Consider the following 22,928-nt stretch of genomic DNA (forward strand, 5'->3'; position numbering starts at 1 on the left):
AAACAAACAAAAACTTGCTCAGAAAAGATGCAAAGCCCTGCTCACCCAAGCCTGAACTCAAAGGGGTCCCTCAAAGCGCTACTCGAGGCAGGGGAAACTGCTTCCTCCAGGAGGACGCGAACTGGAGGCAGAAGCAGGTCCCAGGGGCTCGGCGACCCCTCCTTCCATTCCCATAACCTCTCCCACGTTACACGGGTGACCCAGAGCCGCCCCGAGGCAGCGGGGACCTCCTCCCCGCGCCGCCACCCGGGGAAGCAGCCTGAGCGCGGGGACGCTCTCCCTGGGCCCGTCGCCATGGTGACCACCGGAGCCCCGCCCCTTCCTCACTACGTGGCCCCACCCCCTCCAAACCCGGAAGCGGGAGAGAGGCTGCCGATGCGCGGACGTTTCGGGAGGAGGGAGCGGGGCGGCCCAGGTTCGCTCGGCCGCGCGCCCCGCCCCTCGGAGGCCGGCGGTCCTGTGCGTCCCCACTGCCTGCGGCGCCTGCGGGTCTGAGCGCTCCGGCCGCCGCCCCCTCGCGGGCCCAGCCACCTCCCGGCCCGCTCGGGTCCTGGAGGGAAGAGCCGCCTGGGGAGGAAGGGAGCGGACGTGGGGGCGGCCACGGCAGGTGAGGGATGAGCCAGGCCCTGGGAGCGGGGGTGTGGTGTGCGGTGTGTATGGGGTGGCAGGTGAGTGTGTGTGTAGTGTGAGCTGCTGTCCCAGTCGGTGTGACTTTGTGAGTGGGCCGATCCTTGTGACCATGCACGTGATCATATGTCCGTGTGTGTGTGTGTGTGTGTGTGTGTGTGTGTGTGTGTGAGAGAGAGAGAGAGAGAGAGAGAGAGAGAGAGAGAGAGAGAGAGAGAGAGAGAGGGAGAGAGAGAGAGGGAGAGACTGAGCTCAAGTCTGAGTTCGTGGGGGTGGTCGGCTTGCGATGGCCCTGCCTTTGTGTGGCTGTCACCGGTGGGCCTGGGGGAAGATGGGGGTCCGTGTGGAGGCTGTCTAGGGTGAGGGTGGGGCGCTTGACAGGCCACCCTCCTGTAATCCCCTCCTGGGCTCGCTGCTGCAGCCCGGGAACATACTTTCCTGTAAACTTTTAAGAACTCTGAGCAGAGAACAGTTCTTTGGGAGATCGGGCCTCAGCCTGAAAGTGACAGGTGACTTTGTCAGTGCTGAGTAGGGCCAGGTGTGAGACTGGTGACTGGGGGCTGAGAGAGTGTCTCTCTTTTCCTCTCATTTTCCTGGGGAGTGGTGAGTTCTTGCTTCTCCACCTACAATGTTGCAGCTCCTGTTAGCACAAAGGCGTAACTTAATAGCTGTGTGCGATTTTCCAGAAGCTTTTGTACGGAGACAGGACAAGATGAGGTGTCACAGAAGAAATGTCAAGTAGGCAACTTTTCCTCCCACGAGGGTTAGAAGATAATGAGAGAGAGAGATAAGCCTTCCCCTGTAGATATCTAAAAAAAGATAGCTATTTTCTGATGTGGTAAGGAACAGGAGACTTGCTTTAAAAGCCAATTGCATCTCCTGGAGACTCTCGGGTTCAGTATTTTGTTATTGTGGTGTCAATAACAATCCTAGGTTGTGCATATGTAGATCAACTACAGATTGAGATAAAGGTTCAGAAAACCTCTGAGTAGTTAAGCTAGTTATGTGACAGACATTGGTAAAGGTGATTTCGTTGGCTGTAAACTGGCAGGTTCTGCTGAAACTGAGCCATAAATGCTGGTGATTCTCGGTGCACACTCACCACTGGCAGTTTTGCTGACAAGCAGCACCAGGGAGGACCAGGTGGCCACAGCTCTCCCCGGGGAGGGGCTTCCTTGGGCAAGAAGAAGGCTGATCTCTGGGGCCCTTTCCCTCCCAGCATGAACAGGTGCTTTTGTTTCGGTGGAGAATTGACTTGTGAGAGATCAGATCAGTGTTGAGCTCGTGGTCCACATTCTTTCTTTTTTTAATACCGACCAGTTTGGTCACAATCTCAGTTAACCTTTTTTGCCATATACGGAATGTTCTTCTTGTGACTTGGAAACGTACACCCCTGTAGTGAATGAAAGAGAGTTGGGAGAACAAACTTCCTTTTCATGCTGCTCACAGCTGCTTTCCCTTTGCAGCATGAGCTTTTTTTCACTTAGATGTCAGTTGGTCATATGCAGCATTTGCTGTCTGTCTTACCTTTCATGTGCTGCCAGACTAGCACAAGTGTTAAAATCACTTGCCTCTACAAAAATGTAGTCACAGGACTCGCTCCAGCAAGATTAGTTATAAAATGTTAGGATGCTGGGGTGGTTGTGAATAAAACTGAGGACTGTGGTAAGGAATAGCTTTATATTTATTGCTATGGGAAGAAGTGGATGACAGTGAATGTATGTGCCTGTGTACAGTAGTTTGGTTAGTCCATTGCAGTTGATTGCAAACTGTGAATAATTTGTTTTATGCCAAGTTTGATAAATCTAGAAGGAAGCTTTCAGCTTTTAATTAGATAAGGTGTTTTATAAATCTATTGGGTAGATTTTTTTTTTTTTTTGCTAAACATGTTTTTGATGTTTTCTTCTTTAAAATGGTAATTGTTTATAGTAATGCAGTAATAAAAAATGTCTCTGTTAGGAGCTATTTATATGATATAGGAATATTTCAAGTCTGTACAGGTTGAAAATATTCCAGAATTAACTATATATGCTAGCTGCTTTCAATTAAAAGTGATAAGCAGCTCAGAGAAAGGCTATAGTTCAAATTAAGATTTTTAACATGTTAATCTTTAAGGGAAAATGGATATGCAAAGAATGATTTTCTTTATTTCAGTATGAATAAAAACTATATGTGTGCACAGTGATTTTCAGGATAAGACTGGCTAATGATTTTCTTGGTACTTTAGAGCAATTTATAATTTTAACAAATTTTTCTAAAAGTACCATCTTAGCATTGAGAGAAGAGACCATTATTATAATGTCAAGGTTGTAAATCAAGTTTAATATTGGATGTCTACATTTACCATTTCCTTGGGGTTCAATTTAGTAATCCCTCAAGGTTAGAGATAACAGTTGAGACTGCTGAGTGCCCTGTGTGACTGAGGGAAAATATGTGGAGATCCAAGGAGGAAGAGCTCCATTGGCTTTATTTATTTATTTTTAATATATTTTTTTATTGATTTCAGAGAGGAAGGGAGAGGGGGAGAGACATAAAAACGTCAACGATGAGAGAAAATCATTGATCAGCTGCCTCCTGCAAGCCCCACTCTGGGGATCGAGCCAGTGACCCAGACATGTGCCCTGACCAGGAATTGAACTGTGACCTCCTGGTTCATAGATCGAAGCTCAACCACTGAGTCATGCTCGCTGGGCGAGCTCCTTTGGTTTTAGAATCCCCTGCCTCTGGTCAGTCCAGAGAAGCCCCTCTAAAATGACAGCTCAGAGTCAGCCCAGAAATCAAACCCTAAGATCCCAAGCTCATCCTAGCCCTCCTAGGAAATCCAGGCCTGCCCTGGGGTAGAGAACAGGGTACATTGTAGGTGTTTGAATCCTTCGGAACCAATGGGTGGAAGTTCCCTGTTTGGCAGTAAGAATCTACAACAGGGAACTATAATTTCAGGTTCCTGTTATGACATAACACGCATGCCTGAGCAAAGAGACCAGCCTTTAAATGGAAGATGCTCAGCCAGTTCAGCACCCATAGTTGCCCAAGTTAGAAGGGACTGTAGGATTGCCTAGTTCAGTCTCCTTAGGACATAGTCATTCATCAACAGATGGTGCCTGCTGTGTGCCAAGCACTGTTCTAGGTGTTGGAGATACCAAGGTGAAACAGTCATAGATGAGGAAACTAGCCCAAAGAGGGTCAGTGACTGTTCTAAGGTGACAGAACTATAAAAGCTAGAGATCACTAATCCCACGACAAAAGACCACACATTTTTTTCGTAAAGGCACATGTTTTGTTTGGTTGCTAGTTCTAGTGCCTTCAAGCCTACCCTCATGTATTATCATAGATCTTTGGAGGATCTTAGATCATTTTCAATCACACTAATATAAACAGCAATTTTCCTGTATTTTGCATTAAGAGCTACATGTGAGGTTCTGAAGTTATGTTCCACTACAGTTAGATTTGTGGTATTTGGTGAATTGATCAGGAAGCAGGCTTATTAGTACATTAACTCCTTTCTTTAGTGTGGACTATTCCCTATAATTCTATCAGATAGAAACATCTTTACTAAGATGGATTTAATAAGATATTCTCAAAAGATAGGGGGTAGCACTGCACTTTGGAATCATTTAACTAGGACAGGCAGTCTGGTGTCAGAAAAGACTGTCCTGCATCTGGTCCTGGCTCTGAATTAGCCATGGCCTCTCCGGCAAGGCGTTTACATTTTCTAGACCAGATTTCTCTTTTGAAAGAACTAGAGGTGTGAATAATTATCTCTCAAGGCCCCTTCCTGCTCTATGATGCTATCATTTCACCAAATTGTTTTTTGTGCTTTAAGTATATGTCAGCTAGTTAAAAATAGCCCATTTCCTCAGTTTTACCTTTTAAAGTATGCATTGTTGGTATAGCTAGACCAAACTGTACATTTAGTTCTGATGTGAACATGAATTCTTGACATGAAACATCACATGCTTTTATTTCAGGGTTAACCTCCATTTCAGCTAATCATGGGAGAGATTAAAGTCTCTCCTGATTATAACTGGTTTAGAAGTACAGTTCCCCTTAAAAAGGTATGTATGGTTTTACTACACTTCTTATTTCCAAAATCTTATATTGTTTTTGTGTGTGATTTAGATGTTATGTCTTATAGTGTTTGAGAGTAAAGGTTATTGCCAAGTATCATGACTTTGGGTTTCAGAGCATAAAGTTTGCCCGTACTCTGTCAAGTACAGCCAACTTTTGAGGCTCATTCAAGAGTAAAAGTGCATATAAATTACTCATTATTTCACAATTACTTTTACATATTCAAGCAAGCAAGAATATGTGTACTCCTTAGTGTAGTTTAGTGGAAAACTTACAGCAATAGCAACTATACAGTAAGGGCAGTCAGATTCTATTATAAAGCGTTTTTCTGTTCCTCAGATTTAAGATTCACAGTGGGTTACATTAGAGATTCTCTGTTAGCAATGATTTACTCACTCTGCCTTGGTCATCTTCTGGAAACTTTATTTCCCTGGGATGTCCAAAAGCACCAAACGCTTATTTTGAAATTTCACTTTTGACTCTGAGTCCCAGATTAATCCTAAATATTTTAGGATCATACTAGACAAAGGCTGTTCATGTCACAGGATAAAATCTTTGCTTATCCCCTTGCAAAAGTATTAAGAGTACTATAAAAAAAAAAGAGTACTATGATCTGACGATCATCTATGTCTCTGTTATTTTGTCAAGGTAGACAGCTGTGCAAGTATCATGCAAATTTGAGTTAATAACAAAATTACTCTCCATATAAAAATTTGACACACCGTTTTCCAAGTATAGACAGAATACCTGCTATTTACCTGGCACTGTTGTAGGAAGTCCCCAGATATTGTGTTTAATTCTTTTCAATAGTTTAACAAAGTGGGTAGTGGTGTGCCCATTTTATAGATGAGAATACTGAGATTCACAGTGGTTAGCTTGTTCAAGGTTGCCCAAGTTCGAAGGGATTCTAGGATTGTCTAGTTCAGTCTCCTTAGGACATAGTCACTCATTTAGTCAACAGATCATGCCTGTTATGTGCCACGCACTATTCTATGCTAATAGGTTTGGGATTAAAATCAAATTAATCTGACTTCAAAGCTGGGAGTACTTGGCTGCTTACCAAAGGGAGCTCCCTTTCTTCTTGCTGCCGGGAAACCACTGCCCGTGCTGAAAGGAGAATTGGCCTCTGGAGTCCCTCTACTTCGTCCCATCCCTCAGCTTAACTCACGTGAGCTCCTCTTGATGGACTCACTTAACAAGCCGATCACCAGACCCAGAACAACCCACACCTATCTAAATAGTCTAAGAAGCAGTTATAGGGAATTGTTTTATTGATATGATTTTCTGCAGTTGTCAGGTCAACTTGGCCCACAAAAGTCATGATAAACTTGCTTGATACATTTTGTGGTGCTAGATTACAAATTATCAAGCAGACATTGTGACTTCTAAAGGAATTCTGACAAAATTGCCATTCAGAGAACTCTGAGGAAGTTGAAGGGATAAACAACCTTTGTATTTATGGCTTATATTTAGAACATACTATGTCAGTTATATCTCAATAAAACTGGGGATGGGGATGGGGGAGAGACATAAAAAAGAACATGCTGTTTTTTGTTATTTTTCTTCCAAATTGGATTATTGAAATAATTTTCTAGAAAACTTTAGAGATCTTTTCTCATGAATTTTATTACTACAAGATTGAGATTTACTGTGTGCACTGTCAAAGCCATTGATAGATTTTTACCACAATTTCAGCAAAAAGGCATGAAAAGCAAAAATGTGAGCAATAAAATACATAGGACACAAACATGAATGTGAGATACTGTTGTGACCACCTGTGGCCTGGGCAAGTCCAAAAGGGAGTTGTCAGGGCTCTCTGGACTTTGCCTCGCGCTGTTGTCTGCTCTTGGTAACATCAGTGACCATGGTCAGTGTGTTGCCACCCAGAGTGACACCATGGGGTTCACAGCACTGCCGGCTGGGAGAGCTCCGAAAATAGGACCTGGAGGCCTTGAACTTTTTAATGTGAAATTAGGAGGAATATTGATTTGCATGGGCAAACCATTAATGTACTTTTCCAAATACCACCAAAAGTCAAAGAAAACAAAAATTAAACTAACACGCAATGAATGATACTAATCGCTAACACTGATTGAACTCAGAGCATCTGCCAAACTCTGTGCTGAGCACTTGAATAATCTCAGCTCACTTAAAGCTCATCGTTTTCCCCTGTTGGGTCAAGAACCATTAAATCAGGAGGGTTTCTGAAGACCTTCCTCCTTCCCACCCACTCCCCCCACCCCTCCCCAACACCCCCCAAAAGCCAGTTTTTCCTGTACCCACTCCCCACACCCGACTGAATGATTTGAAACATTCTCCTGGGACAGTGACACCCACCCCTGCCTCATCCCTCCTCTCTAGCAGAAGGCTTGCCTCTGGAAGATTGTTCTAGATCAGGTTCCTGAAGCATCTCCTGAGTGGTACCATCTCTGTCCAGTTTCTCCCTAGAGCCTGAAGTCTTTCTCTCCCTTGCCTCCCCTGTTCACACTCTGATCCTGCTGATCCCAGTCAGTCCTCTGGGCCAGCACTGGAGAATGATTCTGCAAACTGCCCTTCTCCTACACACACGCACACGCACACGCACGCACACACGTATGGGGAGGAAGCAAGATGCCATGTACAGAGTTTACTGTTTAATGGTAAACAAAATAGACTTTCTATAATCATAGATGGAAAGGAAAATTAGGAACTGGTAGAAAAAGCAGCTCTTTGGAGGAGTATAAAGCAGTTCTATGGAATATTTCCTTAGCACCAAAGAAGGAAAAGGAGACCAAAGCAGTTTATTTTATGTACTAATCTGGCGTGACCCCTCCCCACAGGTTACCTTTTAACAAACAAGGCAATGGTATTAAAATTGTTAGCAAAATTATAGTGTGAAGTTAACAATACAAAAACCAAATCTGTAAGACTTTCCTATTTTTTTTTTAAATAACTTTCCCTCCAGATTATCGTGGATGATGATGACAGTAAGATATGGTCGCTCTATGATGCAGGTCCCAGAAATATTAGGTGTCCTCTCATATTTCTCCCCCCAGTCAGCGGAACTGCAGATGTATTTTTCCAGCAGATTTTGGCTCTGAGTGGATGGGGTTACCGGGTGATAGCTGTAAGTATTATTGATTCGGTATTCCAGTTCAGGTCCACATTTTGTGGGGGGTTTGTGCTTCTATTTCTGATCAACTGTAGTGAAGGGCACATTTTTTATTGAGGTAAGGTACTGTTTTCCTTTTTTAAAAGTGAGATGAAGCCTTGTGAAGGAAGGTGGTATGGTACACAGACATACAGAGATGCAAAGGGGCAGACCTCCGTCGGAAGCTTTCTGCACTCCCAGCTTTTCTGTGCGTTCTCTCCTGTCCCTCTTCTCACAAGTCTGATCAGTAGGAAGCATTGGCCTTGTTCGTAGATGAAGAAACGGAGGTCCCGGCCATTTTAGTGATTGCCTCGGGTCACACAGCCAATAGGTGGTGGAGGGAGAACCAAGCCCAGTCTTCTGACTCCATTTCCCCTCCTCGTTTCTTACACCACCTGCTTTCAGGGGAGGCGAGCATGGAATGTTCGACAGCAAAGAGATCTAACGCTGGGTGACTGGGAGCTTCCTGAGTCTTCTCTGTGAAAGGCTGGTGGGGAGGGCACTGTTGCTGTGACATTTCTTGGCATGCCTCAGCTGTAACGACAATAGAGGGTGGTCTCTAACTTCCAAGGAAGGGAGATACCTGGGATATTAACATGGAAATGGTACTCCCGGTGGGACTACTGCTGTTATTACACATTTTATTTACTGTCTTCACGGAAAGAAAACGTGGGCCAGACCTCTTCTCTGGGACGGTAACCAAAAATTCTACTGAGGGCACCACCAACTGGGGCCACACAAGACAAATGAACTCCCCTCCCTCCTGTAAGCCCTTTTCTTTCCCGAGAAAACTAGTTATTATCAGCAGGCACTGCCTGCTGCCTTCCTCCCAGGTCTTTTCTTCCCTGGTAAGTTCCTCCAGATTCTCGAACCATTCCTCATATGGCACGTTTGAGTCTGCAGCATAACCCCTCTTATTCTGGGAGTTCAGTAATCCCTCTTTGTGGACAGCCTTCCAGGAGAGCAGGTGGTAACCGCCCTTATCCCAGCCCTCTGCAGCTTCACACAGGACAGCCGACCTGTGGCCACGGTTGATCAGCCAGGGAGGAGACTGAGCAACCCCCAGGCTCTGTCCCACCAAAGAGCGCTGTCGAAAGTTGACTCTGTTAATCCCTCTAAACTGGCATTTTTGAGATTTTGCCTCCTGGGATTTCCCTATTTCATTAGCTAGGTAATCAATCAAGAAAAGGCCAACAGTGTTTCAAAATTACTTTGTTGTTTGAACAGAATGCCCAATCCATGAGGTTTTGAAACTTATTAGGTATTTGTTAGTATCTAACAGTTAAAATGCACAGATACCTTTTTCATTTACAGTTTAAATGAAATCTGCAACTCACATGCAGTTGTAAGAAATAATACACAAAGATATCCCTTTTACACTTTGCCCAGTTTCTTCCAATGGTCACATTTCCCAAAACATCGTACAATATCACAGCCAGGGTATTGATATTAATATAATCCATCCATCTTATTTAGATTTTTCCCGTCTTACTTGTACTCAGTTATGTTTGCAGTAAGTTGTATATAATTTTTTCATCTGTTTAGAGCACAGATCTTTTTAAATTAAAGGTTTTAGCCCTGGCCAGGTGGCTCAGTTGGTTGGAGTGTCGTTCCATAGGTTTCGAGTTCAATCCTGTATGGGAGGCAGCTAGCTGATCAATGTCTCTTTCTCTCCCTCCTGTCCTCCTCCCTCTACCCTAATGTTTCTCTCTCTCTCCTCCCCCCTCCCTCCCTCTCTCTCTCTCTCTCTCTCTCTCTCTCTCTCTCTCTCTATCATCTCTCTGTTAGGGTATCATCTTACTCAAATTTTCTGCTAGGAAGAGTCTGTTCTCCATGCTGTCTCAAAATAGCAGAATCTTATCCACAAATGGAATTTTAATAGTGAAAGTAACACAAATTTTAAAAGTACATCAAATCTGAAATGATCCCATAATTTACATGGCAGTATTTATTCTAATGATTTATTAATGACATAATGCATGTAAGTGCTTAAAACAACAAGCCTGTCAGATGGGTTTTACATATTATTAAAGAGAGGGAATTATTAGGTGACAAGCCTGAGTACCCTAGAAAAGAGTTAGTGACTTTATTTCTTTTTTCCCCCTCATCATCAGCATTAATAGATGGGTGACTTAGGGTCAAGCACCATACTTTCTTTGTCACAAAATAAAAAGTTCAGGAAACCATACAGACTAAGTCAATGGGAAAAAAGGGACAATTTTATTGAATGCTCCCTTAAAGCAATGCCACCCAAAAGAGAGGGAGCTCACTTAGAACAGGTTTTGTTCCCAGTTCTCCTGAGCCACAACTCAGAATGAATTTAGATCTAAGGAAAAGCAGTATTTCTTTACTTGGGTGGGCTCTGCTCTGTGTACCTTTAAACCTCAGAGTCTCTCACTATTTGTAAAGGAAGTTGATGTGAGTTGAAATTGTTATTCACATAATATCACTAGAATGTGCTTACTTTTTATTCTTAAAATTGGTCTGTTAGATAAAATGTGAATTTTGAAGTTTAGGAAAAGGTGAGAAACATATTTACATATTTTGAATAAGGAGCAAAGCTTGAGCAACTGAGAAATGCTATTATGAGAGTCCTAAATTTTTCAGATATATGAGTTTAAAAAATAAAAATAGATTAGTTCATTAAAAATAAATTAATTTTTTTATTATTTCAGTTGCAATATCCAGTTTATTGGGACCATCTTGAATTCTGTGATGGATTCAGAAAGCTTTTAGACCATTTACAATTGGATAAAGTGAGTACCATGAAACTAATTACTTGCGTGTGACTTTAATGCAACAGTTGCATTATAAAGCCTAGTGTTGTTTTTCTCTTATTTTTTAAATAAAATCTCTTTTGAGATAAAAGTCACGTACTATACAGTGTACCCCTTTTCAAGTCTATAATTCAAATATTTTTAGCATATTTACAGATATCTGCAGTCATCATCACAGTCAATTTTAGAACACCTTTTTCACTCCAACAAGAAACCCCATACTCAGCAGTCACTACTCACTCACCCTCCCCCTAACCCTGGCAAACTGCTCTACCTTCTGTCTCTGTGGAGTTGCTGTTCTGGATGTTTTGTATAAGTGAAATCATACTATATGTGGCCTTTTCTGACTGGCTTCTTTAGCTTAGCATAACGTGTTTGAAGTTCATCCATGTTGTAGATGTAGCAGTACTTCATTTCTTTTTATTGTCAAATAATATCCCATTTATGAATATAGCACATTTTGTTTATCCATTCGTTAGTTGGTGTACATTTGGACTGTTTCCAGAATATTTGGCTATTATAAATAATGCTGCTGTGAACATTCATGTACAATTTTGGTGTGGACAGGTTTTCAGAGTGGAATTACTGAATCATAGTGTTTGGGATTTTTTTTTTAAATATGTTTTTATTGATATTTAGAGAGAGGAAGAGAGAGGGATAGAAAGATAGAAACATTGATGAGAGAGAAACATCGATCAGCTGCCTCCTGCACACCCCCTACTGGGGATCGAGCCCGCAACCCTGGCATGTACTCTGACTAGAAATTGAACTGGTGAACTCTTGGTTCATGGGTCTATGCCAGTGATGGTGAACCTATGACACGCGAACTCGTTTTTTTGGTTGATTTTTCTTTGTTAAATGGCATTTAAATATATAAAATAAATATCAAAAATATAAGTCTTTGTTTTACTATGGTTGCAAATATCAAAAAATTTCTATATGTGACACGGCACCAGAGTTAAGTTAGGGTTTTTCAAAATGCTGACAGGCCGAGCTCAAAAGGTTCGCCATCACTAGTCTATGCTTAACCACTGAGCCACAACACTTCGGGCCTGAATCGTAGTTTTCTTAAACAGAAACTGCCAGTGGTTTCATTTTCTAATGTAATCTGTGAAGAGTATTTCTTTAAGTTGTATGATTTGTATGCACAGTTGTATTGTTTTTCAAGGGGTGCATACATTGCATTTAAATACAATATTTCCTAAAATTCTAACTGCAATAGATAGTTTAGTCTGTTGGCTAATAGTGACATTTTCTTCTGCGGTTGGTGACAGTTAAAAATGTGTTGTTTTTTATATTTATGTTCAGGATTAATCATTGTTGTAAGATCCTCCTTGTGCTTGTTTACAATTAGGTTCATCTTTTTGGGGCTTCCTTGGGAGGCTTTTTGGCCCAGAAATTTGCTGAATACACTCACAAATCTCCCAGAGTCCATTCCCTCATCCTCTGCAATTCCTTCAGTGACACCTCTATCTTTAATCAAACTTGGACTGCAAACAGGTAAGGACGTAAACATTTGGCCAAAATTGTTACTATTTTTGTTCAATGGAATTTTGGAAATGTTGGCTTTTGTGGGTGTTTTTGGTACACCAGAGAGGGAGGTTATTTCTACTTCTGTCTTCTGAAACCACCCTGGCTTTTAAAATTAGAAATAGTCATCTTTGCAAAAGAAAAGAATTGAATGAACTCTGAATTCACCTATTTCATTTACTTTAAACTATTGCGTAGCTTGGTTTAATATGCATTCATAAGCTCTTACAGTTTCTCTTCAGTGCACATGTAGCTATTCTTGTGTTCTACATGTTGCACTTGTTATTTTATGTAAACACTAGAGTCCTGGTGCACGAAATTTGTGCACTGGGGGGTGGGTATCCCCTCAGTCTGGACTGCAACCTCTCGCAGTCCAGGAGCCCTTGGGGGATGTTCAACTGACAGCTTAGGCCCGGCAAGGAGCCAGCCTAAGCTGCAGTTGGACATCCTTAGCACTACTGAGGAGGTGGGAGAGGCTTCAGCCACTGCCGCTGCACTCGCCAGCCATAATCCCAGCTCAGGGCTTGTGGCTGAGCAGCGCTCCCCCTGTGGGAGTGCACTGACCACCATGGGGGAAGCTCCTGTGTTGAGCATCTGCCCCCTGGTGGTCAGTATATGTCATAGTGACCAGTCGTTCCAACGTTCGGTCAGTTTGCATATTAGCCTTTTATTATATAGGATTCTGTGTATTGACTGAAATAGTTTCTTTAGGAATTTGGCTTCTCTCAGTTTTTCATCGTATTCTATTGTAAATCTTTGTACAAATTACTTTTTTCCTTCCCTTTCTGGGTTATTTCCTTTAGATATGTTCCCCAAAATGGATAGAGTAGAGCAGGGATGGGGAATGTCATTTGGCCTGGCCCTGCCACGGCAGTAGGGGTGAGTTAATTAAACATTTGACCAAACATAGCAGGCTAATTTTTAAGTTGATAATTTTGTATGGCCTGCAGGTGATGTTATAAATATACAAATCGCCCTCGGCAGAAAAAAGATTCCCATTCCTGGAGCAGAGCATTTAGTCTGTCACCAGATGGTCTGCAGGTCATGACACTTAACATGTTAAGCGGCCAGCCTGTTTTGTCTTCGGGACGGAAAGTATAGTGTCAGTCACCGGTGACAGACAGGGCGCTTAGCATGTTAATGTTTATTTGCTTTTCAGAAAGATGGGATGATGGACTGCTTTGTGGGGCAACCAAGGGCGTACCTGCTTCCTCTGAGCTATCCTGTCATTGATTTTGTCATTTTAAGTAGTTTGATAGGGATCTAATTGTACCTTAAAGCTAACTTAATATGCATTTTGTTTCATTGCTAACAAGGCTAAGCTCTACCCTAAAACATAGCCCAGTGACTGAACATGCCTGTCTGATCAGGTTGGTTTTCACATAATGTTATAGGTAAACGATGTTTTCATGGCTTTCACATCTACTTAAGATTGTACTCTGTTATTTTCCTGAAGTCATCTCAGTAGTTTACTCAGCCTTCATGCAACGATTTCTTGTATTCATTAGCTACAGGTATGTACTAAAAAGTTCATTGATTATTTTTGATGATTTTTTAAAATCTTCATCTGAGGACAGGTTTGGGGTTGTTGTTTTTTCTTTTTAAATTTTATTTATTGATTTTTTTTTTCAGAGAGGAAGAGAGAGAGAAATATCGATTTGTCGTTCCACTTATTATGCATTCATTGGTTGGTTCTTGCATGTGCCCTGAACAGGATCGAACCTGCAATCTTGGTGTACTGGGATGATGCTCTAACCAGCTAAGCTACCAAGCCAGGGTCTGAGGACATGCTTTTATTGACTTGAGAGAGAGAGGAAGGGGGGGGGAGAGAGAGAGAAAGAGAGAGAGAGAGAGAAAGAAACAGGAACATTTGTGAGAGAGTAAAACCAATCGGTTGCCTCCTGCACGTGCCTGCACCAGGGATCAAATCCGCAACCTGGGTATGTGCCCTGACTGGAATTTGAACCCAAGACCATTTCGTGCATAGGAGACACTCCAACCAACTGAGCCAACCGACCAGGGCTGGATGATTTATAATGTTTCAATTGTCAGAAGCCATTTTGTATTCTTTGCATATTAGCTACTTTAAAATATATATATATTTATATATGTTTTTGTTGATTTCAGAGCAAGGAAGAGAGAGAGAGATAGAAACATTAATAATGACAGAGAGCCTTAGCTGGCTTGGCTCAGTGGGTAGAGCATCGGCCTCCCGACTGAAGAGTGCTGGGTTTGATTCTGGGCAAGGGCACATGCCCGGGTAGTGGGATTGATCCCTGAATCAATGATTCTCTCTCATCATTTTTCTCTCTCTCTCTCTCCCTCCCCCTTCCTCTCTGAAGTCAATAAAAATATTTTTTAAAAAAATAATAATGACAGAGTATTATCAATCAGCTGCTTCCTTCACTCCCTCTACTGAGGATTGACCCTGTAACCCAGGCAATTGACCTGACTAGGAGTCGAACTATGACCTCCTGGTTCATGGCTCAACACTCAACCATTGAGCCACACTGGCTGGGCATATTAGCTACTTTTTAACAAATATCTGAGCGTTTACTATAGGCCATACACTGAGGTCAAAGAGGTGAGAATACACAACAGGATCCACTCCCCATAATGCACACCTAGGCATCAGGCCTTTTTAGAAGCTAAGAAAGCTTTGGGGGTGAGGTGGAGAGCGCAGATAAGTGAAAGAGAGCCGACTGTCCTTGTGAGGGAAGCTCAGCTTCCAAAAGGCCATTCTACTGAGACTATGCATCAGCAGGTGATCTGCACCTTTTGTAAGTCATTTTCAGTGCAGGCTTAGAGAAATCAGTGTTTTACCCTATATAGTGGCTCTCAGCATTTGTAATCAATAGAATATCATTAATATCATCAATATCAACCAATTATTATTAATATCAATCAAAAATCACATAGAAATCCATAAAGATGGAATTGCCTTGAATTAGACCAATGGAATCTAATAGTAGCAAACTTTGGGAGGTACACTAACTCTCATTGTGCTAATTTGAAATCTATTTTGAAATATCAGTCAATCCAAAGGTGATGTAAATGTGAAGGTTGGTATCTTAGGTTTTCAGTCTTCTATAAGAAATAGGTTAGCACTAGAAATACGGTTTAGCAATTAGGAAAAAAAAGTCTTGGAATCATCAGAATGTCTACCTTGGTACAGTTATTTTGAAATATATAAAAGGTTAATATGCTAAGTCCGACCAGTTGCAATGGTGCACACTGACCACCAGGGGGCAGACGTCAATGCAGGAGCTGCTGTGACGTGCAATGGCACCACGGACCTGGCACCTACAAAGCAACACTTGGCTTCCCCCAAGTGGGACACAGGTCCCACTACCCCAGTGCGATAGCCCACCAAATCACAGCTGACGCTGCTGAGACCCCATGGTGCAAAATGCGGCCCACAGCCCAGCCCAGCCCAGAAATGGGCGCTGTGGGCGCTGGGTAATGACATCACATATCAACGCGCAGCTTCTTCTCCCTAGTGACAACTAGCCTCCTTGCAGTTTCTTCAGCCCAGGAACACGACTTGCTTTATACCCAGGTGCAAACATTTCACACTTTAACCAAATGTCTGTGAAGCATTTTCCCATGCCTCATCTCATTTGATCCTCACAGAAGTCCTGGAGTAGGTAGATAGGAGACTCGATGGAATCCTATTTTCTTTTCATTAGCTGGAAAACAGAGATTTAGAAAGCTTAGAAACTTGACCCGACTGAAAAGAAGTAAGAAATGGTGGACCTTGAAAATGACTTCAGGTTTTCTCACTGAGCAGAATATAGTCAAACACTGCTGCAGTTAAATATTTTACCCTGTGTTCTCCCTGCATGATCTACAATAATCATCTTCTTCATGTTATATTTGTCAGCTGTGTTGCTGACAATTACCTGAAAGAGAAGTTGAGGTGCTTCACTGGGCTGGAAAAAGTTTAGCTACATCAGAAAGCAGGTCTAATTAAGCAAGTTTATATATATAAAAGGCTAAGTTGACTCGCGCGTGTGCGATACATACAAATCTCTCCCTGGCGCCAATTGCATGCATGTGTTTTGATCTGTCATTGTCAATTGTGAATTTGGTTGACACTTCTATTATAGAGAAAGGGCGAATAGTGTTTTAAAATAGTTCATATAATTAACTTCCTTTCAATGTGCACAAATCCATGCACTGGGCCACTGGTCACTTATAATTATTTAAATCCTCAAAAGTTTAGTCATATTAAACATAATTCTTTGGGAGCTTGGGAAAGTGTATATAAAAACAAGATGCTGAGCGCTTTGAAAGAAGGGACTAGGTCTTTTTATCTCTAGATCCTAAGTAGTTAATATAGCAACATTTCAGGATTGAATAAATATTTGCTATTTATGTGTAGTCTTGGAAGTTTAAATGATCAGGTCTTTATTTTACAGCTTTTGGCTGATGCCATCATTTATGCTCAAAAAAATAGTTCTTGGAAACTTTTCATCTGGCCCAGTGGACCCTGTGATGGCTGATGCCATTGATTTCATGGTGGACAGGGTAAGGATTGCAGCATTGGGGTGGGGACACCTTATACTGGGAGTTTTCATGTTTGCTTGGTTCCTGAAGAAACATCTGTCTCATTGAGGATGTATTAAAGGTGCTTGTTGAGTAGCCTTCTGTATTAACATTAATATATTACTGCTGGTAATTCCTTAGAATCATTGTGGGGAACTTTTCAAAATACAGATTCCAGACCATCAAACTGAAATTCCTGGGCATTGGATCTGGGATTCCTGTATATTTATTCCACTCCCCACTCCTACCTTCCCGAGATGAATCTGATGTAGCAGCTCTATAGGTTTGCATTTATTTATTTACTAGAGGCCCAATGCACAAAATTTGTGCAAGGGGCTTGGCCCTCACAGCCCTGGCTTCCTCCGGAAGGTTGTCCGGAAGGATGTCCGGCTATCTGGTCTAATTAGCATATTATGCTTTTATTATTATAGATTTTTAAAATTTTATTTATTGATAGTTTTAGAGAGAAGGGAGAGAAACATCAGTTTGTTCTACTTATTTATGCATTCGTTGGTTGATTCCCGTACGTGCCCTGACTGGGGAGCAAACCTGCAACCTTGGCATATCCGGACGGTACTCTAACCAATTGAGCTACCCAGCCAGCACTAGACTTGCATTTAGAAACTACTGGGCTAGTTAATATTTCTGAGGTCTTATCCAGCTCTAAGATCTCCTAAATGTTTATCTGTTGTCTTTTTTGTTGTTGTTGTTAATCCTCACCTGAGGATATTTTTCCATTGATTTTTTAAAAGAGTGGAAACGGGGGGGGGGGGCTTGGGGGGGGGAGGGAAACGTCGATGAGAGAGAGAAATGTCGATGTGAGAGAGACACATAGAGACGCGCACCAGGGCCAGGGATCAAACCCGCAACTGAGGTACGTGCCCTTGACTGGAATCGAACCTGGAGCCCTTCAATCTGTGGGCTGCCATCTATCCACTGAGCCCAACTGGCAAGGGCTCTTTGTCGTCTTGGAGCTGCGGGAGTTTGCTTGCTGCCCATGGCATGGAGTTGAAGAAGCAGTTCAGGTGGAAGACTATGAAAGGCCAGGTTCCCAGAACAGGAAAATGCCACCACCGGAGAGGCCTATTTGATGGCTCTCAGATACATGTGTTTCCTTGCCAGTGACCTTCCTGGCCCCTTGACACATGATCCCTCCTTTATAAGCACAAATACTATCTGTGGATTTAATGGAAATGTGAAAAACAAAATCAATTCAAAAACTTTACCTGTGTTTCTTTCTGTAGCTGGAAAGTTTGGGTCAGAGTGAACTGGCTTCGAGACTTACCCTGAATTGTCAAAATTCTTATGTGGAACCTCATAAGATTCGGGACATCCCTGTAACCATCATGGATGTAAGCTTCCTTTTAAGTAAAATAGATGCTTTATCTTTTTAAATGTGTATGTCAAGATCCTCCTCATAATTATTTTATAATGTTTCAATGTTTTTCAAAGGCAGCTTGGATTTTTTAAAATCTCTTCAGCTTCCTTAATTCCAAAGCAATCTGTTTATTGCTTATTCTATATTTTTCCTGGCAGGGATAACCCAATCAAAATCAGAATAAATTTAAACAAATGTGGTAATTCTTACAAATTTGGGTGTATTTATTTTTATTCTTATCAACAGATATTACACTTTAGCTATTACATATCTGGGCAGCTAAGAGAAGGTGTCTCAGGAGGGCAGCAAATCAAGAATTCCATAAAGTCTAATTAGTGCAAAAACTTCTTATGTTTTTGAGTTGTGGTAAATTATACATAATAAAATTGACCACTTCAACCATTTTTGAGTGTACAGTTCAGTGGCATTAAGTACATTTACAATGCTGTACAACCATCACCATTATCTAGTTCTAGAACTTTTCATCATCCCAAACTGAAACTCGGTACCCATTAAACAGTCACTCCCCATTGCTCCCTCCTCCTAGTCCCTGCAGCCAGGTTGTACCATGTATTGGCATGTCATTCCTTTTTAAGGCTGAATAGTATTCCATTGTATGTGTATACCACATTTTATTTATCCATTCACCTGTTGGTGAACATTTGGGTTGTTGCCACCTTTTGGTTATTGTGAATAATGCTGCTCTGAACATGGTTGTGCAAATGTCTGTTTGAGTCTGTACTTAAATTCTTTTGGGTCTATACCTGGAAGTGGAATTGCTGAGGTCATATGGTGACTCAGTGTTTAGCTTTTTGAGATACCACGAGATCGTTGTCTACCCTGACTGTGCCATTTTACATCTCCACCAGCAGTGCACCAGGGTTCCAGTTCCATATCCTCACCGACACTTGTTCTTTTCTGTTGTTTTGATAATGGCCATCCTAGTGGATATGAAGTGGCATTTTATTGTGGTTTTGGCTTATAGTTTTTTAAAAAATCATATAACTATCTTGCCTCAAAAATAGATTTATCCTTAAATTCAGGGTATTTTATTTTTTTTTTTTATTTTAAAATATATTTTATTGATTTTTTTACAGAGAAGAAGGGAGAGGGACAGAGAGTTAGAAAATCAATAAGAGAGATTGATCAGCTGCCTCCTGCACACCCCCCACTGGGGATGTGCCCGCAACCAAGGTACATGCCCTTGACCGGAATTGAACCTGGGACCCTTGAGCCCGCAGGCCGATGCTCTGTCCACTGAGCCAAACTGGTTCGGCAAAATCAGGATATTTTAAAAAGTTGATTTTGTCAGAAAATTATTCATTATAAGTATGATAACTTGTTATCATTTTCCACTGTAATCTCTACATTCTGACATTCACCATGACACTGAGGAACCTTTCAGTACTCTCGGTGGAATGTCTGCTCCTCACGGTGCATTTGACCTGCTTGCTCATCTTTTAAAACTGCCTACCACTTGGGTACATGGTCACGGAAAACTGTCTCTAAGCTTTAGCAAGATGAGATGCATTTTTTTGTTTCTTTTAAATTACTTTTTAAAAAACATTTTTGCATATGTGTATAAACATCAGTTTGTGTGGGCATTGAAAAATGTTTAGAATCATATGCCCCAAACTTCTAGCAATGGCCCCTCCAGGGAAGGATCTGGACTTTTTCTCATACTTGCAAATTTTTTTTGGATTTTTTTTGGATTTCTTTACTGAGCATATACTACTTATATAGCTGTTATTAACATAGTAAAATTTTAAAAATCTTTTGGGGTTTTATGATCTTTTTGAAATTAAACTGGCATTTTCCAATAATGATTGTTCACTATTAATATTCTGTTCATTTAGTTAGCTATGTTTGAGGAAAAAGGAAATCCATAGAACAATTTCCTCCTCTTCCCCCCACTCCCACCCCCCCAAAAAAGAATGCAGGAGACATTGGCAGCAAAATCTGTGGCTAATGTCTCATATTGGATTGGAGTCCCTGGCGATCAGCAAGCAGGAGGAGGTGGCCCCGACTGCACCGGGGTTCAGCAGTGTCTCTTCATGGGGAAAGAAATGCCTAGGGAGGCACTTTCCAGAATGTGAAAAGAACATATTAAATTACCAGTAGGTTACAGCCTTGTCTTTTTTTAAAGGTATTTGACCAGAGTGCACTTTCAACTGAAGCTAAAGAAGAAATGTACAAACTGTATCCTAATGCCCGGAGGGCTCACCTTAAAACGGGAGGCAACTTCCCGTACCTGTGCAGGAGCGCAGAGGTGAATCTCTATGTACAGGTGCGTCCCAGCTTGGTGCCCAGAGCACTTTGTTTTTGTGGGTTTTTTTGTTTTTGTTTTTGTTTCATTTTTATTTATTTATTTTTTATTTCTTAAAGTATTACAAAGAGTATTACACATGTCTCCTTTCCCCCCACCCCTTGACATTCCCCCAGCTCCCCCCCCCCCCCAACCCAGTGTCTTGTGTCCATTAGTTATTCTCATATGCATGCATATAAGTCCTTCGGTTGATCTCCTACCCCCCCTAACCCTCCCCAGGGTTCCCGCTGTAGTTTGACAGTCTGCTCAATGCTGCTCTGCCTCTGTATCCATTTTTGTTCATCAGTCTATAATGGTCCTTATTATCCATAAAAGAGTGAGTTCATGTGGTATTTTTCTCAGCTTCTCAGGGGCCATCTCAGCCTCACAGAGGCCACCCAGAGCACTTTGAACCCAACGTGTATGGTTTGAAATATAAAGCCTTTTTAAAAAAAAAATGTGGAGTAAGAGAACTATAGAATTCTCTGTAGGACTGAGGCATTGATTCAATAAAGTCGGTTTACATGAATAATTTATAGGATAATTTGAGCAGATGTATTAGAGATCCCCAGGTGACTCTGCCCACCATCCCTTTTCTAAGAACAGCAGGCCCATCGCCTCCACACGCTGAAGCACCTTTTGGTAGGAAGTGACCTTGCCTCCTGGACACGGTGACTTCAGTCAGAGCACGACACCAGCCCTGAATGGGGTCCATCTGAGTTCCATGGAGTGACTTCTTGATCTATTTTTAATTCATGTTTTAAAAAATTAACAAATTTCATCTATAAATACAGCACCTCTTCATCCTCTACCTAAAGGGTATTAGAATATCGATGAGAAATGATTGTTTTTGACAATTTGGCAGAAAGTATTAAGAGTCTTAAATAAAAAACAACCAGTCACGTCCTTTGATCTTGCCACCCACTTGTGGAAATGGATCCGAAGGAGAGGATCCTAAATACAGAAAAGCTTGATGCCCAGAGACATTCAGCACGGTGCTAGGCAGCAAGCAGAGGCTGGGAGGACCCGCCTTGCAGCACTGGGGGGCGGGTAAACCCCTGCTCACGGAGCAGCGTGCACCCCTTCAGATGTTTATCAAGAGTTTGTAGGAACTTAGAGAGGCTGGCTACATACTAAATGAGGAACAAAGATCCCAAACTGTTTTTAAAAATACTTCTTTGACTTTTCCGTGTTGCCCAATTTTTCTCTAATTAGTAGCTATTACTCTAATTTTAGAGGGACAGAGCATTTATATACTATGGTGATGTTTAAAATAATGATTCTGCATTTCTACAGATACATTTGCTGCAATTCCATGGAACCAAATATGCGGCCATCGACCCATCGATGGTCAGTGCCGAGGAGCTCGAGGTGCAAAAAGGCAACCTCGGCCTCAGTCAGGAGGAGCAGTAGCTGGCGCTTTGGCTGGTGATGACGAGTGACCCAGCATGTTCCTGTACAATCAGTGACATCAGTGCCCGCCAGTCAGCCTCTCTGTTCAGTTCGTCAGGCTCGCCGGTTATCACTGTTCGGAAGTAGGACTGATGGTCCCCTTTGTGACAGGCGGCAGCTCTTCTGAGCCAGTGTAACTGTTCCCTCTTTGGTTTTTTTAGCTTTTGAATTTGAAGAAGTACTTTTGAAGACTCCATTTTAAGAATTGTGAAAATTTTGCTACCAAAAGTCTTCACCATCGTGTACTTATGTGAATGTTACTTTCTGAGGTTTGGGATTTTGTGGGGGTTTTCCTTGTCTTTTTTTCTTTCTTTCCTTTCTTCCTTTTTATATCATTTGCTATAAATACTGCACATCCAGATCGTGTATTAGAAGGACATTGGTTGTTTCTGTGCTTTCTTGTTATAACTGTTACCAAAGTGCCAAGGTTGTCACCACACCAGTTACTCTCCTGCAGATCAACTACTTCCAATTCCAGTTATGCAAGTTGTTTTGAGTTTTAGCTGTTGTCTTTCTAGCCATTACAGTCATTTGGAATAAAAATTCAATTTCAGTGACTGGCTTTTATGATTATTGTATCAGGCTACACAGACAGGACTTTCTGAGAAGCAGACCATGGTGTTTGCCAATTCAGTGTGACCTTAGGTAACTTACTTAATCTCTCTTAAGCACAGTTTGCTCATTGTAAAATAATAGTAGCTATCATTTATTGAGCAGCTACTCTGTACCAGGTACTTTTCAGACCTTCTTTTTCCTTCCTTAATGAAAAATTTTAAATGCACATAGAGAAAAGTAATATAATGAACCATGTCCCACTCACCTCGCTTCAAAAATTATCAAGTCATGGACAGTGCTATGTCATCCCTTATCCCACCATCCCTTCTTCCACACCTACTCCCATCACTGGATTACTTTAAAGCAGTTTCTGATACCATGATTTTATCTATAAGTATTTCTATATGTACCTTCAAGAGATAAAATAACCATAATGCCATTAACATACTTAACAGTTCACCAATAATCCCTTCATATCATTAGTCAATATTCCCATTCATGACTACCTCATAAACGTCCTTTTATGATTGACTTGTTCTAATCAGCTTCCATACAAAG

At 41.7% G+C, this 22,928-nt stretch overlaps 1 protein-coding gene across 4 annotated transcripts; it reads left to right on the forward strand.

The window, feature by feature from the left end:
* The first annotated feature begins 338 nt into the window (after nucleotides 1-338).
* On the forward strand, nucleotides 339-22,372 carry SPG21 (SPG21 abhydrolase domain containing, maspardin). 4 transcript variants are annotated; one of them, XM_059698401.1, is made up of 9 exons: nucleotides 340-607; nucleotides 4,596-4,682; nucleotides 7,640-7,801; nucleotides 10,501-10,581; nucleotides 11,957-12,102; nucleotides 16,554-16,662; nucleotides 17,925-18,032; nucleotides 20,205-20,345; nucleotides 21,660-22,372. In XM_059698401.1, the coding sequence occupies exons 2-9, from the start codon at nucleotides 4,620-4,622 to the stop codon at nucleotides 21,774-21,776; spliced, it is 927 nt and encodes a 308-aa protein (XP_059554384.1). In that variant the 5' UTR covers nucleotides 340-607; nucleotides 4,596-4,619; the 3' UTR covers nucleotides 21,777-22,372. The 4 variants fall into 4 exon arrangements, with proteins under 4 accessions (XP_059554403.1, XP_059554393.1, XP_059554384.1 ...); XM_059698420.1 differs by lacking the exon at nucleotides 17,925-18,032 and having other exon boundaries at nucleotides 339-607; XM_059698410.1 differs by lacking the exon at nucleotides 10,501-10,581 and having other exon boundaries at nucleotides 339-607.
* The last annotated feature ends 556 nt before the right edge of the window (nucleotides 22,373-22,928 follow it).

Source organism: Myotis daubentonii, chromosome 1 (assembly GCF_963259705.1).
Source record: "Myotis daubentonii chromosome 1, mMyoDau2.1, whole genome shotgun sequence".
Lineage (NCBI taxonomy): Eukaryota > Metazoa > Chordata > Mammalia > Chiroptera > Vespertilionidae > Myotis > Myotis daubentonii.

Excerpts from the sequence above, each read along its gene's own strand:
- SPG21 (XM_059698401.1), top strand. The coding sequence starts at position 4,620 with ATGGGAGAGATTAAAGTCTCTCCTGATTATAACTGGTTTAGAAGTACA. Across the intron at positions 7,802-10,500 it reads GGGGTTACCGGGTGATAGCT|TTGCAATATCCAGTTTATTG; the intron begins GTAAGTATTATT and ends TTATTATTTCAG. Across the intron at positions 18,033-20,204 it reads TCCCTGTAACCATCATGGAT|GTATTTGACCAGAGTGCACT; the intron begins GTAAGCTTCCTT and ends CTTTTTTTAAAG.